The sequence below is a fragment of the Pan paniscus genome, chromosome 5 (assembly GCF_029289425.2).
Source record: "Pan paniscus chromosome 5, NHGRI_mPanPan1-v2.0_pri, whole genome shotgun sequence".
Classification (NCBI taxonomy): Eukaryota; Metazoa; Chordata; class Mammalia; order Primates; family Hominidae; genus Pan; species Pan paniscus.
Genome location: NC_073254.2, coordinates 28,302,489 through 28,319,818, shown reverse-complemented (window position 1 = coordinate 28,319,818; position 17,330 = coordinate 28,302,489). Strand labels below are relative to the sequence as shown.

General features: G+C 34.5%; 1 protein-coding gene across 1 annotated transcript in view; it reads left to right on the top strand.

The window, feature by feature from the left end:
- The window catches only part of RANBP9 (RAN binding protein 9), a 90,270-nt gene that overhangs the window by 45,526 nt on the left and 27,414 nt on the right, over positions 1-17,330 (top strand). The window contains exons 3-5 of the mRNA XM_003823158.6: positions 7,483-7,535; positions 9,026-9,193; positions 13,611-13,633. Coding sequence (XP_003823206.2) covers positions 7,483-7,535; positions 9,026-9,193; positions 13,611-13,633 — 244 coding nt within the window. The remainder of the gene's footprint in view (positions 1-7,482; positions 7,536-9,025; positions 9,194-13,610; positions 13,634-17,330) is intronic.

Genomic DNA, 17,330 nt, shown 5'->3' with positions numbered 1-17,330 from the left:
TTATTGCATGATTTTGTATAATGTGATTTTTTGGAAACTCGTATGTCATGATATAGCGGACCTGATTATAATTATTTTATAAGGTATCTCTTTATTCCTCTTTTCATCAGTTGATCCGTCTTAGTCTTTGATACATTTCAGTGTAGGTATACTTCCCTCCTAATCACTACAGCATGTATATCATTAACTAGAGTTTGATGTCAGCTTACTTCTCTTTTTGTGTGTGTGTGTGGGGTACAGTTTACATTTGGTGAAATGCACACATCTTAAGTGTACTCTTTGATAAGTTTTGCAGATGCGTATGCCCATGAAATACAAACCTCTATCAAAGTATAGAACATCATCATTCTCAGAAATGTTCCCTCATGCTCCTTCCTAGTTAGGCCCTTGAGCCACCCTTTCAGAGGCAGCCACTGTTTTGACTTGTTTACTACCTTAGATTGGTTTTTCTTGTTGCAAAATTTCATATAAAAGGAATTATATGACATATGCTCTTCTTGTATGTAAAGCTTCCTTGAGTCAGCATGACATTTTGAGATTGATCCATTTGTGTTTATCAGTAATTGTATTTTTGTTTTTGTTGCTGAGTAGAATATACCACAATTTGTATATCTGTTCGCTTGTTGATGGATAGCCAGGCTGTTTCAAGTTTTTCACTGTTGTGAAGAAATCTGCCATGAACCTATTTGTACAAATTTTTTTGGTAGACACATCTTCATTTTTCTTATGAGTGGTATTGCTGGGTCATAGGGTAGGCAGGTGTTCAGTCCTATGAGCAACTGCCAGCCTTTGTTTCAGAGGTTTTATTGTTTTAAATTCCCACCAAAAACATATGGAAGTTCCTGTTGTGCCATATGCTTGGCAACACTGATCTTGTTGGTTTTATAAATTTTAATTATTCTGGCAGGTATGCAGTTGTATCTCAGTGTGGTTTTAATTTGCATTTTCCTGATGACTGACAATTTGGAGCACTTTTTCATGTACTCCTTGGCTGTTTGCAGTATCTTATTTTGTGAAATATCTATTCAGACCTTTTGTTCATTTTTGAAAATTGGATCATCTATGTCTTTTGTTAAGTTTTAAATTTTGCTAAAGTTTTATTTATGAGTTTACTCTTTTATGGGTCTTCCTTTTTGTGTCCTAATAAATCTTTGCTTTATCCTCAAGTCATTAAGATAGTTTTACATGTTTTCTTATAGAACCTTTATAGTTTTTAACATTTATATTTAGGACTGTGATTCATCTTCATTTGATTTTTGTGTATTGTGTGAGATAGAGATTAAGGCTTACTTTTTTCCACATGGATGTCAGTTATCTTATTACTATTTGTTCAAAAGACTTTCCATCCTCTTTTGGACTGTCTAGGCACTTTTGTAAAATATTAAATGACTATAAATGTGGGTCTCTTTGTAGACTCCTTAATCTGTTGCATTGATCTATTTGTTGATCCTTAAGCCAGTACCATACTGTTTAGATTACTCAGCCCATGCTATGTTTTGAAGTCAGATTGTGTAAATTCTACAGCTTTCCAAGCTTTTTTGGGATGTTTTAGATCCTTCACATTTCCATATACATTTTACTTATTTAATTTTAATTTTTTATAGCTGCATAATAGGTGTCCATGTTTTGGGGGTACAGTGATAATACATTCATATAATTGTAAAGATCAAATCAGTGTATTGGGGGTATCTATTACCTTAAATATTTGTCTTTGTGCTGGAAACATTTGAATTATTCTCTTCTAGCTATTTTGAAATGTGCAATAGAATATTGTGAACTATAGTCATCTTACTGATCTAACACTAGGTCTTATTTCTTCTATTAAGCTGTATATGTACATTCATTAATCAGCTTCTATATACACTTTAGAATCAGCTTTTCAGATTAAAAAAAAGAAAAAGAAAAGCCTGTTGTGGTTATGCTTTGGATTGTGTTGACTCTGTGATCAGTTTGAAGAGAATTGCAGTTGAGGTGCCCAATTTGTAGACATGATATGTTTTGCCATTTATTTACGTCTTTTAAGATTTCCCAAAGTGATGTTTGGTAATTTTTAGTAGAGAGGGCTACATGGCTTTTTGTTCTGATGCTGTTGTAGATAGAATTGGTTTTTAAAATTTTGTTTTTCTAGTATTTGCTGCCAAATACAGTGGACTTTGTATGTTAACTTTGTATCCTGCAACCTTCCTAAATTCACTTATTGCAGTTATTTTGTAGATTCCTTAGGATTTTCTTTATAAACAGTCATATCATCTGTACATAGAGCCAGCTTTATTTCTTTTTGATTTTTATGCATTTTATTTCTCTTTTTTGCCTTGTTGAAATGGCTAGGATTTGTAGTATGGTGTTGAATACGAGTGGTGAGCACTGGCCTTCTTGCTTTTTTGTTGGTCTTTGGAAAATAGTGTTCAGTATTTCACTATTAAGCATGTAAGTTGTAGAGTTTTTGTAGGTACAGGTTGAGGAAGTTCCCGTGTTAGTTTGCCAAGTGTATTTATTTTGAATGGTGTTAAATTGTATCAGGTGTTTTCACTGCAGCTATTTCATGATAGGAATTTTCCCCTAGTATAGTAAAATACATTGATTGGTTTTGAATGTTAAACCAATCTTTTGTTCTTGGGTTAAACACTATCTAGTAATCATATGTTATCGTTTTGATACATTATTAGAATTTCTTTTTATTTACTGACCTTTATGTCTCTGCTACTTTTAGCCATTCTAGATTTTGTATATCTTTTTTCATAACCTGTTGAGAATTAATATTGAACCATTTTATGTCAAATATAGAAACTTGCATTTCTACATTTATTACTTCCTCCTGTCCTTGCTGTAATTGTCATATGTATTACATCTATGGTATGTTATAAACTACACAATACATGTTACCATTTTTGCTTTAAAGAGTCGTGTTTTAGGAAAATTAAGAGCATTATTTTAAGTGTAGGTTTGCTAGCAACACATTATGTTTTTCTTTTATCTGAAAATGTGTTTGTTTCACTTTTATTAAGAATATTTCTCTTGAAAATAACATTTTGTGTTGGCAGGCTTTTGGGTTTTTTTTCTTTTTAGCACTTTTAAAGATTTCATTCCACTGTCTTCTGGCCTTATATTTTCTAATAAGTCAGTGGAAATTCAACTCAGTGTTCCTGTGAAAGTAATATGTCGTTTTTCTCTAGCTGTTTTCTGCACTTTTTTTCTTTTTTGTTAGTTTTCAGCAGTTCAGCTGTGATTTGTGCCTAGGTGTGGTTTTCTTTTTATTTAATTAATGTTTGCTGAGCTTCTTGAATCTATACGTTTTTGTCTTTTACCAAATTTGGGGAATTATTTTCAATTTCTTTTCTGTCCTATTCTCTTTTTCCTTGGGATTGGTTATATGTATTTTGATACTGTTCCAAGGACTCTTTCCCCCCATACCCCTATCTTTTTTTCTCTGTCCTTCAGATAAGGTCTGTTTTCATGTTACTATTTGTTTTGCCATCTTCAGTCTGCCATTAAGTACATCAGTAAAGATTTATTTCATACAGTTTTCAGCTCCAGAATTTCTGTTTGGTTCTTGTTTTTGTTTGGGCTGCAGTAACAAAACACCTTAGGCCGGGTAATTTATTGTATAAACAGCATACATTTATTGCTCACAGTTCTGGAGGCTTGAAAGCCCAAGATTAAAAGGTTCCAGCAGGTTCAGTTTCTGGTGAGAACTCTCTGCTTCATAGAAAACACCTATGTGTCCTTACATGGCAGAAGGGGCAAACAAGCCTTCTCACGCCTCTTTTATTAGGGCAAAAATCCCATTCCTGAGGGTGGAGCCTTCATGACCTCCCAGAGGCCCCATCTCATAATACCACCACATTAGGGACTGGGTTTCAACATAAGAATTTTGGGGGACACACACATTCAGACCATAGTAGTCCCTTTTTATTGATTCTTTTTCTTTTCTGGAATTTCTTTTCATTCAAAGCAAGAGTATTTCTCCCTACATCTTGTGCATTGTAACAGTACCTGGTTTAAATTTTTTTGTCTGCTAATTCTCACATCTGGATTGTCTCAGGGCCATTCCCTGTTTGTGCTTTGTTTTGAGCATGGATATTTTTTGTTCCTTTGTATGTTGGGTAATTGTGTCCTAGCACATTATGTATGGATGATAGATTTTAAAACTCTGAATAGTATTTTTTAAATTGATAATGACTTTTAGTGATATATTTTGTCATTTTCTGTGCTGATTGTTTCCTTGTCCATGCTTTTCTTCTATTTTCACTTGTCTCCCTGCTGCTAAAGTATGTCCTCAGATAGTTCTTTTGTGACAGTCTGTGTATAGTAAACCATTAGCTTTTATGTGTCTTAAAATATCTTATTTTTTCCCTCATTCTTGCTGCATTACCTGGGACCTAAGTTCTAGGTAGACAGTTACTTTACTTTCAATACTTTGAACATATTGTGCCATTGTTTTTCGTCATCAGTTGTTGCTGGGGAGAAGTCTGAAGTCAGTCTAATTGCCATTTCTTGCTAGGTAATCTGCTTTTCTTTCTGGTAGCTTTTAAGATTATGCCCGTGATTGATATTCTACAGTGTGTCTTATGTGTGACTTAATTTTTATCTTCCTCAGTATGTAGTGTGTATTTTCAATTCAACAACATGTTTTTCAATTCTGGAAAATTACTATCTAAATTATCTCAGCAAATATTGGTACACCACTGTCCTTATATCTTAGTGATTATGTTTTTTTCTTTTAGTATATTCCTAAATATACTTATTTTTATGTTTTTTTAAAATCATACTATCCATTGGGTGGTATCATCTAGAATGAATTCATGTTCCAGCCATTTATTTTATTGGTCTCTCTCTTTTTTTCTAATTTTTTTTCCCACATGCCTGTTGTGTCACATTTGTTGATATTATATTTTAGAATTTTGTCCTTGCAGCCTTATTTTGATTGGGAAGTTTAACATTTTTCTTCATTTTGCTCATCTGTCTTTTTCTATGCTTATTTTCTTTCTTACAGTTTTTACTTGATTTTCAATTCATTCCTCCCAATCCAAAACTAGGTTTGTATTAGAGTTTCCGGGTTCTTGCTTCAGCATGATATTGAGAGTATTGCAGGTTCTGTCATGGATCCATTCAATAACTAACTGGTTTAGATCCTGGTTAAGAGGTTTCTCCTCTCTCTTTCCCCTTAACTACACCACAATGTCAAATAAGCTCTAGCTTAGGCAACAGGTGATATCAGTATATTCTTAGCTTCCTTTCAAGAGGAGAAGGCTATTCCAGCCTTTGGCTGTAAGCAGTAAGCATAGCTAATACTCCTCTTATGGAACATTTTTAGTCCTTGTTTACCCAGAGGAGGGGGAACTTTGAGCCACTATTGAGTGCTCATAGACTCAGAGCTTTGCAGGTCCACAGCTTATATCCCCATTCACAGCCTTGTGTTTCTTCTCATCTTCTTGTGACTTAGCCTTTTTAAATAAAATGTAATACTTAACATTTTATATTGTACTTCTAGCAAAGTGGCTGAATCAAAATACAAACTTAATGAGCCTTCTTGACTAGACATCTATGTGTTGTTTCTTAATGTTTTGTCACTCTTGTCTCACTTGGCATGTGCTCATAGTAGTAATATTGCTCTTGTGAATCTGAGTTTTAATTTCTAGTAGGGAAAACTCTGAGTTTTCTTTTTTAAAATTTTGTCTTGATCAAAATTATATATTTTTACATATGAACTTTGAAATAATTTTGCTCAGTTTTAAAACTTCTGTTGGAATATGTCTTGAAATGTATAAATGTGTGTCTACATCATTTTAGAAAGGTTGTCCTCCTTTTTTTGTTTTTGCCCTCCAGCCTGAGTGACAAGAGTCCTGGTCTATCACTCAGGGTGGAGTGATCATTCATGTCTCACTGCAGCCTCAACCTCCTGGGGTCAAGCAGTCCTCCCACCTCAGTCCCCCACATAGCTAGGACCACAGGTGTGCACCACCGCACACAACTGATGGTTTTGGTTTTTTTTGAGACAAGGTTTCCCAATGTTGCCCAGGCTGGTCTTGAATTCTTGGGCTCAAAAGATCCTCCTGCTTCAGTCTCTGAAAGTGCTGGGATTCCAGGTGTGAGCCTCTGTGCCTATCTGAAAGATTGCCATTTTTATGCTCTCAAGTTATCCAGATGTTAACTATATCCATTTATATACAGCTTTTAATATGTAATTTTGAGCCTTCCTTGAGAACCTTATTCCTGTTTTATGTTTTCTGTAGTTATTGTGGCTGTCCAGCTGGCTATACTAGAAGAAATATTAAAATGTTCCTCTTATATGTAGTCACTTTGCCAGAATGCCTAAATAATTATAAAAGGTTTTGGTAGATTCTGTGGTTTTCTATGTATATAATCATACCAACTACAAATAAAGGTACTTTTATATCTTTTAACATTTATGCTAGTCATTTAGTTTTCTTATTTTATTAAGCTTTCTAAAGCCCCTAAAACAGTATTTAACAATTATAGGCATCTCTTTGTTCTTGATTTTAGTGGAAATGCCTTCAGTGTGTTTTACTGTTGAATATCTTGCTTGCTGTATTTGGGGGAAAAGTCTCATAGTTAAATAATTTCCTTTTATTCTTATTTTATTGGAGTTCTTATTAGGAATGGTGGCCGAATTTTATCAAATGCCATTTAAAACCTTGATAACAATAATGGGCAATTAGCCTTTTAACAAACTGGATTCAGTTTGCTTTTTATTTTGTTTTTCCTTTTGTGTTCATACTTACAAGTGTATTGTGTTATGTTTTCTTCCTTTGAACTATCTTTATCAGGTTTTGTTGTTAATGTTTTATAAGCACTTGAAAAATAATTGAATACCTTAATAATCTTTCCTTGTGTATTGTGTGGAGATTGTTTTGTTCTATCTTTATAAATTGATAATAAAGAACCCTCTGTTTAGGTAGATTTTGTCAGTTTGCTCAGTTTTAGAAAGCTAGTATAGAAAATACATACCTTGGCGTAATTTTATTAAGATATTTTTATGTGAGTTTGAAATTTTTTCCAAATATGAATCCATATTTCCGTGTGTGTGTGTGTGTGTGTGTATGTGTGTGTGTGTGGGGTCTAAATTTGTACTGTGTCCCTTGGGAAACACATTTGTTTCCTTAACATTTTTTTTCCTTCTGCAATCCCTCTGTGCTTTTTTGTGAGAAATCTTAATCCCAAACATTTATCTGTAAATAAGTTGGCGAGATTTTTTATAGGTGTCAGTAGAGTGCATAGCTGTATATTAATGCTTTGTGTGTATTTATGAATTATTACCATATGAGTTTGCTGTGAAGTCTGAGTATTACTGGTACTTAATATTGCCCGTTGTTACATAATAAATTGTAATAAAATTTTTGTTGCTACCTTAGGAGTTCCAACTTGGGCTTGGTTCTGATATTGTTTGAGACTGTTTGGTAATTTATACATATATGACTGTAATAATGTCCTTTTCTTCTCTCCCCCAACCTCCGCCAACAGTTACATGGGAATTGGTCTTTCTGCTCAAGGTGTGAACATGAATAGACTACCAGGTACACTTGTAATTGAATTACAGTATTATGTCTTATGAGTAGCTCTTTCTGGTTAAATTTTTCAAGTAAGAAATTGTAATATTTAAAGATACTGATTTTCTGTGTTTTTAATCATCATTATGAATTTTAAGTGAAAGCTGAGTGGGGTTTTTTTGTTTTGTTTTGTTTTTGAGACAGAGTCTCACTGTGTCACCCAGGTTGGAGGGGTGGTGCAGTTTTGGCCCACTGCAACCTCTGCCTCCTGGGATCAAGCGGTTTTCCTGCCCTCAGCCTCCCAAGTAGCTGGGATCACAGGCATGCGCCACCAGGCCCGGCTAATTTTTGTATTTTTAGTAGAGATGGGGTTTTGCCATTTTGGCCAGGCTGGTCTCGAGCCCCTGACCTCAGGTGATCCACCTGCCTCGGCCTCCCAAACTGTTAGGATTACAGGCGTGAGCCACCATGCCCAGCCTGCTGAGCGGTTTTTAATAAATTTAAATTTCACTCTATTTAGTAAAACATATAGTATATATATCATGCTTTTTTTGTATTTTTATATTTTTAAGTTTTAGTACATAGTAATATCAGCTACTTTAAATATTTTAATGTGGCTAGTTATATTGGCTACCCATCACATTTTTGACTTTTAACCCATCTTAATATTCAGGGAATATCGACTAATACTTAAACTAAGGAAGAGATGAATTGAGATGCAGACCTGTTTCCCAGTACCACTTATGAGAAGGAAGTGATTCTTGGATTATGTCTTCTAATACTCTCTTTGCTAAAATTAAAAATTAATTTTGGCGAGACTTTTTGAAGTACAAGGCAAAACTGTCAATGTAAAACTACATGAAGTACCTTAAAGAAACAAACCAAGACAATGTAGTTGCATCTGATTGTAATCACATATGTTACCTTGACTTTGTTTTGTACCCTTTTGCTTAAAATTATACTTGAAAGAGGGTTTAATTGAGGTTTTTATTATTTGAAAACTCCTTATAGAAGTAACTGATAAGGTAAAAATCTCTTAATGATGATATAAACATATCTGTAGTGTGGTAAGACCACACCCTGTTTGGCTTTTATATTTGGATCACAGTCTTGAGAAACTTACAGTGATTGAATAGGATGTAATCTCTTATGTTATATAAAACGTGTATGTGTTTCTTTAAATCAAAACAAAATTATTTTGGTGTATTAGCAAACGGAATATGCACAGAAAATGTGTCCTCCTGTGGTTGTTGGATTTATGTTTGTTTTTTCTGGTGGGGGTTCTCTCTGTTTAATATTTGTTTTAGTGTTCTGTGTAGCTATTTTTCTTAAATTTGTAAACTGTATTTTAATATAGAATAAATTATGTAGTGTAATTGTTGAGAATTTAAATGTACATTGGGAATTTCATCTTTATATTATCTTGTACTGTTCTGATTTATCATAATCTTAGTGAATAAACCTAGTACAGAGGAACCTTACTTTTCATTGTAAATATGCCGGAACTTTCTCCTTAGGTTGGGATAAGCATTCATATGGTTACCATGGGGATGATGGACATTCGTTTTGTTCTTCCGGAACTGGACAACCTTATGGACCAACTTTCACTACTGGTGATGTCATTGGCTGTTGTGTTAATCTTATCAACAATACCTGCTTTTACACCAAGAATGGACATAGTTTAGGTACTGAGATAATATATTGCATGCAAAATAACCAAATATGGAGATTATTATACTTCCAGGATGGTAGTTGTATTTATTATGTGATTCTCCTTTATAGATGGATGCCTCTGGAAATGGTTTCTTTTTCCCAGACAGAAGCTGAGGAAATGGTGAATATTTATATTCACCATATTTATATTCTGTGAAGGCCATCTATATAATATATATATGTATAGGAGTTACTGTAGAAATAATCCCCACACTGAGATACTTATTCTAGAAATAGAAATGGCAAGAGTTTTCTACTTTAAATAAAACGCTACACAGTATAATCTAATTCTCTGGGTAACAGGTGCTAAGAAAAAGGGGCAGTCAGTTGTTAGGATAGTGTGGGGAATAGTAACAAAGGAAGGGAAAGCTTGATGCCACAAGCATATGAAGGGCATCAACACACTCAAAGGTCAGATCTGCTAACAAAGATGGCTAAGTTGGTAACTACAAGTTTGTTCTATGGAAGGAAGCAGAATTAAACAAGCAAACAGTGACAAAACTGAGAATTTAAAAACTTCTGAAAATAAAATAGGTTATGGAAAACTTGAAACCCATACATTGTAAGACTAATAGTAAGTTAAGATTTCCAGTGGACTATTCATGTACTCATAGCACTTCAAATTTAAAGTTATATGTGGTCATTATATTCCTTTTTCTTAGAAGTTTTTTTTTTAAACTATAGAAAATATAAAGGATAATAACACTGATGCTTTTTGTTTTATAAAAAAAGATTTCACCTTTTACCGCTGGAAAAATCTTTGACTCAAAGCAAATTATTTTTAATGAGGTAAAATGAAAGGAAGCATAAACTAAGTAACCCTAGAAGGCAGAAACTATTTACAAATAGTATTTAGAAATTAGACTTAAAGTAGTATGCTTAGACATATAATAGATGTTCTTTAACACAAAAGCTGTTTTTTCTGTTATTTCATAGTATAAAAGAAAATTCTGAATTTCTGGCTGCATTGGCAATACTCTTTTAAAAGTGTTTCAATAAAGTTAACTTTTTTCATATTCAGCTTAGCATTTCTATTTCTGATTACTGATTTTTAATTCTGAAGTCCTTCTGTATTATCTGACTTAAAAGTTTTTCTCAAGTCCACAAGAGATCCTTTTCTCACTAGTACAGTAATGTTAAGGACCCCATGCAAATTATGTATATTTGTGTGTGGTTTCATTGTTGTGGCCACCTGGTTTCCAAGAACAATACAGGCCTCTTGAATTTATTTGTTGTTACTATTCTGACTGATCATATAATCTTAGTTGGCTTGACTGCTTAAGATGTTGGAAGTTTTGAATCCGGAGAAATCTGCTTTTAGGTGGGACCTTTGGCTCAAAAACCAAAAAATACATTTTTAAAAAACCACAATCTCTTTAACATAAACTTTTTAAACTTTCCAGAGAAGAAATTTCATTTTGGGAGATAAGACAATCACAGGTGATAATGATTTTATTTTTTCCCTATTTTCACAAATATTTAAATTAAATTTTTCTCTTGGCTAAGAAAGCTATTTTTAAAATGTAAGATGTGTCTTTAAAAAGGTGCACCTAATAATGGAGTCACATTATAAATTTTTATTTTTTGTTTATTTTATTTAATTTTTGAGACGGAATGTCCTTCTGTTGCCAAGGCAGGAGTACAGTGATGCGATCTCAGCTCAGAACCTCTGCCTCCTAGTTTCAAGCGATTCTCCTTCCCCAGCCTCCTGAATAGCTGGGATTATAGGCGCGCCATCACCCCCAGCTAATTTTTGTATTTTTAGTAGAGATGGGGTTTCACCATGTTGTCTAGGCTGGTCTTGAACCTCTGACCTCAAGTGTACACCCGCCTCAGCCTTCCAAAGTGCTGGCATTACAGGCGTGAGCCACTGTGCCCAGCCCACATTTTAATTTTAAGTAAACCTGAATGTTTGGCATTATTCATTCTTAAATTTAATGAGTATTAAGCACATAGAGAGATGGTATAACAGTGGTTAGTAAGAGTTCTTTAGTCAGACTTGCCTGGGATTGACTCCCGGCCTATGCCAGGTAACCATATGTAAATTACTTAACATTTCTGTGCCTCAGTTTTCTCAGTTTGTCAAGTAGGATCACTGTAATACCTATCTCACTAAGGTGGTTAGACTAAACTGCAATAGTATGTGCACAGTTCTGGCATCTAGTGAATAACCATTAAATGTTATTTAGTATCATTGTTTGTCAGCCCCTGAGCTAGGTTCCTGGGATCCACTGGTGAACCATTGATGAGCAGAAATTACTTCTCTAGAGCAGGAGTCTACAAGCTATGGCCAAGTTAGCCTCCTGTTTATTTTAAAATAAAATTTCATTAGCAACCAGCCACACCTACTTAAATATTGTTTATGGTTGCTTTCCTGTTACAGTGGCAGAGTTGGATATTTGTGATAAAGACCATATGGCCTGGAAAGCAGAACATATTAGTAGTCCTTCATAGGAAAGCTTTGCCTACCTCTGGTCTAGGTTCTGGCATCTTCCAAGATAAAATACTGTTAAATATTTAGTTACTATTCCCTTATACTTCCTAAATGGATAATCTGTGCCCAAAACCTGATACATCTTTAGTTTCTGTCTCATGGAAGATTTTCAGAATATATATTTGTTTACTATATAAAGAAAAATAGAAAGGTTTTATTTGAGAAAATAAGAGAAACTTTGCAGTATATAGGTTAATGTAATTTGATAATTTTTTACTTTGTTTTATTGAATATCGTTCATCAATTGAAGATCACTTTTCAAAAAGCCTGACAAATCAGGAAATTATGAATATAGAAAATTGCTTTCTGTGTAAAATTCAAATAGTTATGCCATCTTGTTAAAGTGGCATCTTTTCGTGGTCTGATTGAGCAAAAACATGTTGTGGTAACTATATTTGGCTGTGTTAAAAAATGTTAACCTTTGGAATTAATTTTGAATTTTTCGTTAGAGTTTTTGGTAAAGTGAAGATTTCAGTAATTACAGACAAAGGATTTTTGCTAAAGATAGAATATACAGTGTTGATTATAACTAGACATCTTCGAGAAAAATTATTTTATGAAAAATATTAGAAATATGTATAGTTTATAGTATATTAAAATATTCTCTTGCTTTCTGTATTCTTTTTACTTTTGTGAAATTTTTGGGAAAGTTTTTTATTTGGGCTGATAGTACTTGCTTTCTGTGTTATTAATGAAGTTAAATGTAATGATAATGTTTTACGTGGGGAAAACAGGAACCCTAACTTTGCTTTCCTTTTAACAAGCCACCATGAATTTACTAGTTTTTAAAAATCATAAAAACAGGGCTTTACTAACTACAAAAGCATTAATTTTACACATTATTTTAAAAGTGTAAAATTTATTTTCAGTTTGTCTTTTAACTTTATTAATAAATAGAGTTAGATGTTTTCTGTTATTACAGCACAGTCATAGAGGAATAAAATGTCAAGTAGGAAGAGACCTTAAAAACAATTTAATGGAAATTCCCTCAGTTTTAAGATAGTGATCAAGACTGTAGAAGCAGTGGTGCTGGCTTGGTTTTAATGTTTGTTTTAGACTGGAAGAATTGAGATCAGCTGACTGACTCACCAATACTGCTCTCCCATTATTCTAGAGCTAAATCTTTAAAAATATATCTACAGAAATACTTTATTATTTTCAGCTAAGTTGTATATTGGAATATTTAAAGGAGGTCGTTAAATTGTCACGTTGAGTTGACAGTAGACTTATTCCAATGATACTGCCATTGCTCAAGTTGTATCTAGAACATGACTGTTGTAATTACTGTCAAAAGGTATTCAAGAGAAATTCTAAACTATGCAAAATCGTTCATCCTTTGAAGGATGAATTGATTTTTCCCACGAGTAAATCATAAGTTAAAGAATTTACTTTCATAAGAAACATTTTTTAAAGAAGCAAAAATATACTGTATTTTCCCTTGTTTGCCTTTTATAACAGAAAAACTCTTTTCTTTCCAGCTAAAATTATTTAAAAGCTAAATCTAGATGATGATTATTAAACGGTGAGGCTACAAATTGCAACTTGGGGGTAAAAAATAAACTGACTATTTTGCAACCAACTTTCTTAATGTGTTTTCTAATGTAGCTTTGAAGATATATCTAAAAGTATTTCAAAAATCCTGGAGACAATGGCAGCATCTCAGAAATAAAATTTGTGTATGACTAGCAAGGCTGATTATCTTGAAAGGGGACAGCGTTCGTTCACTCAGACATATGTTAGTATTATTGATTAAAAATTAGTCTTGTTATTTTTTATTTAGGCTTTAATGTTTTTTCTTTTGCCATTTGTTTCCTCCTTTTAGTTAGAAATTCAGCTTGTCAGTATAGTCTGCTTTGAAAAACAGCTTCTAATGCCACTTTTTTTTTTCTTTTTAGGTATTGCTTTCACTGACCTACCGGTAAGACTTTTTTAAAAGCAGTTTTCCATTTTTAATTACAGGAAGTATAAAGAAACTGATACTGGGCATATTTAGAAAGTTTAAAATACAGTCTTATTGATATTTATTAGGTTTACATGACATGCAAAGAAAGAGATCTTTTCTCTAACCACCTTGGGTGTAGACCCTCAGAAATTAAGCTCCGACTTGCACTGGATTCATTGTATAAAGGAAAATAAATCAGAATTGATTCTCAAGTGTCTTTTTAAATGTCACCATTCATTCATTTGAAATGTATTTCCTTGGACTTTTCAGCAGAAGGCTGTATAGCAGTTATAATCGTTTATTCATCCAAGCTATTTAGAGGCCTACTATGTGGCAGGTAGAGTGCTTGGAATATATTATTCAACAGGTAGTAAAGGTCTCTGCCCTCTTGGACTTTATAGTATTCAAGCTGTGAAAGAGAATGAGCAGTACATGAAAAACAAGTAAAGTAGAACATATTTTAAGGGTGTTAAGTATACTTTGGAAAGAAAGGGAAAAAACAGAGAATGGGAATACCAACGGTAGGACACAAGGTTGTACAAGTTGCTCCCCTTTGCTCAAGGTGAGACTTGAGCTGAAGCTTTTGGAGGAGTGAGGGAGTCTGCCAAGTGGATATGTAGAGCAAGAGTTTTCCAGGCAGAGGGAGGTTAGAGAAAAGGTGCTCAGGCAGGAGCACAGATGGCTTGTTTGAAGAAGAGTGTGAAGTGTGGTAGAGAGGAGTGAGGAGGGCAGAGCATATGTAGTAGCAGATGATCAGAGATAATAATGGGGTTGGGGGTAAGCTATTAATAGATCATCTAGACCTGGGCAAGCCATTGGGAGGGCTTGGAAATTTACTCTGAGTGAAATACAAAGACATTGTGGACTTTTATTTGTCATGATAGGACTTCAGTTTTTACGGGATCACTGTGATTGCTTAGTTGAAAAATAGGCCGGGCATGGTGGCTCACACCTGTAATCCCAGCACTTTGGGAGGCCGAGGTAGGCGGATCACGAGGTCAGGAGATCGAGACCATCCTGGCCAACACGGTGAACCCCCGTCTCTACTAAAAAAAAAAAAAAATACAAAAAATTAGCTGGGCGTGGTGGTGGGCGCCTGTAGTCCCAGCTACTCAGGAGGCTGAGGCAGGAGAATGGCTTGAACCTAGGAGGCGGAGCTTGCAGTGAGCCAAGATTGTGCCACTGCACTCCAGCCTGGGTGACAGAGCAAGCCTCTGTCTCAAAAAAAAAAAAACAAAAAAACAAAACAACAACAACAACAAAAAACTATATGGGAGTAAGGGTAGAAGCAGGGGGACCTGTGAGAAGACTATTGCAGAAATTCAAGCAAGGGGTTACAGAAACTCTCTTCAGTAGAGGTTTGATTCCACGTATCTTATTTACCAAACCCAAGGCACTGTCAGTTGTAATCTGCATCATCTGTGACACCAAGGGGGAAAAAAACTAACGAACTGTGACATAATGCCTCCCTTATCACTTAGCATTTTTATTTTATACTCACTGAATGATCTCTTAGGGTTATTTAAACTTAGATTTTAATATGTGTCTCTTTTTAGGTGTTGCACACCTAAAAAGGATGAGATAAGCAATATAAATTGATTAAGGTATTCCTAAAATTTCATGTTCAGAGTCTAACCTTTAAATCAGTTTTTTAAAGACTGGATGCCATGATTTTCTTTGATCTCACTCTGTCACCCAGGTTGGAGTGCAGTGATGTGATCTTGGCTCACTGCAACCTCTGCTTCCCAGGCTCAAGGGATCCTCCTACCTCAAGACTCCCAAGTAGCTGGGACCACAGGTGCACGCCAGCATGCCTGACTGATTTTTTGTATTTTTGGTAGAGACGGGGTTTCGCCAGGTTGCCGAGGCTGATGCCCATGATTTTCTATGTGATACTATCTTCTCCGTCATCAAGAACATTTTTTAAGATTACTCTTATTATGTCTCTGGGATTAATCTCCAAGCTGCTGATTACATCGTGCACGTTTGATACTGTCACTTTCATGATGTTAACCAATATCACGAAAATGAAAATTTCATCAGGAAAAGCAACTCAGTCCCAAGAGTTTTTCAGTGAGCTCATTCTTTAACAAATCGCTCCTGTGCAGGCATTGACAGCTGTGTCATGACAGCTGCCTGACCATAGTAAGGTGTCATCAATTATAAAATGCATTCCAATTTTCAGAGCTGTTTTGAGAGAGATGATGGAAGATTCAGAGGTAGAGAATAGATACCAAATCTATAGACTATTTATATCCCTTAATAAAATGCTAGGAAAAAACAGAAATCAAAATTATAATAGAAAATAATTTTAAGCCAAGGAATATTTGAACCCTACCGATCAAAAGTACTCTTCAAGAAGCATTATTTGGCTCTGGGTGTCTGAGGTGGGAGGACTGCTTGAGGCCAGGAGTTCAACACCACTTTGGGCAATATAATGAGATCTCACCTCTACTAAAAAAAAAAAAACAAAAAAAACACAACAACAACAAAAAAAAACCCTGCCGCATTATTTAGTAAATAGTGATGGAATGAGTCTTTATTATTTATTTTTTTAAAATACATATTGTTAGGACAAAGTGTAAAGTAAGTTCTAGATGGATTAAAGAGTTAAATTTTTAAAAATCCCAAAATAATAGTAACAAAAATATGATTCTTTTAAAAATCCAACTGAAAACCAAGAGAATTGGCTAATGGATTGGATCTGAAAATTACATAAGGTCTGAGAATTGACAATTGTACTTAGCAGAGTAGAGGTCATTGGTGACCTGGACAAGAAAGTTTCAGCTGTGGGATGGAGACATCCTGATTGGAATGGATTTTAGGAATAGGTGAGTTATAGGCAGTGGATAACTCTGGAGGACTTTGGCCATGGTGAGGAGTAAAGAAATGGAGTAGTAGCCAGTGGTGGAAGTGGGGGCAGTAGAAAAAAAAATTAAGTTAGGAGATTGAGTATGCTGATGAAAATGTCGGTGTCGCATAGAAAGAGGTAGACAGATGTGTAATTGAGGGGATGGGCTTTTGAGAAGAGCATTGTGGGGACAGGCAGAGTGTGTAGGTGCAGATTCTGGTTAGTGGGTTGATTTGGTCTTTAACAGTTAAGAGACTGGTGAGAATGCTGTTTCATTTGGAGTTGGTTAAAGGGTTTAGTGACTTTTTTTTTTTTTTCTGTTGTGGCACTAAGCATGTAAAACCAACTAGTCAGCGTGAGCTTTTGTTGTTGTTAGCTTTCGTTTTCTTGTTCATAGATAGCGGAGATCATTTGGAAAAAGCTTGGTTGCTTGTAGACATGTTGATTATTTTCTCTCCCACTTTTGAATCACCAGTTATGTTTTTTCCCTCAGGTAGCCAATGATCATGTGCAACTTCGTTGTAACAATGGGTGCAGTGGTGGTTTTAGGTTTCCTTTTAGTATAGTATTTTTCATTTTTAATACTGTAAATCTTCTGGGACTTCCATAGGCTTCATATCAATTCTTCCTTTTAAAGGAAGCATCAAGGAAGTGTTTATATCTTCTATACCTGTGATCTCTCACAAGCTACCCATACCATTGAATCCTGAGAGAAAGTATATTTGCAGAAAAACCAGTTTACCTAGATTGTTCTGCACCTGTTATGGAATATAAGTGTTTATACAGCTTTGAAAACCTTAGATTTTTTTCAAAATAGTCTTT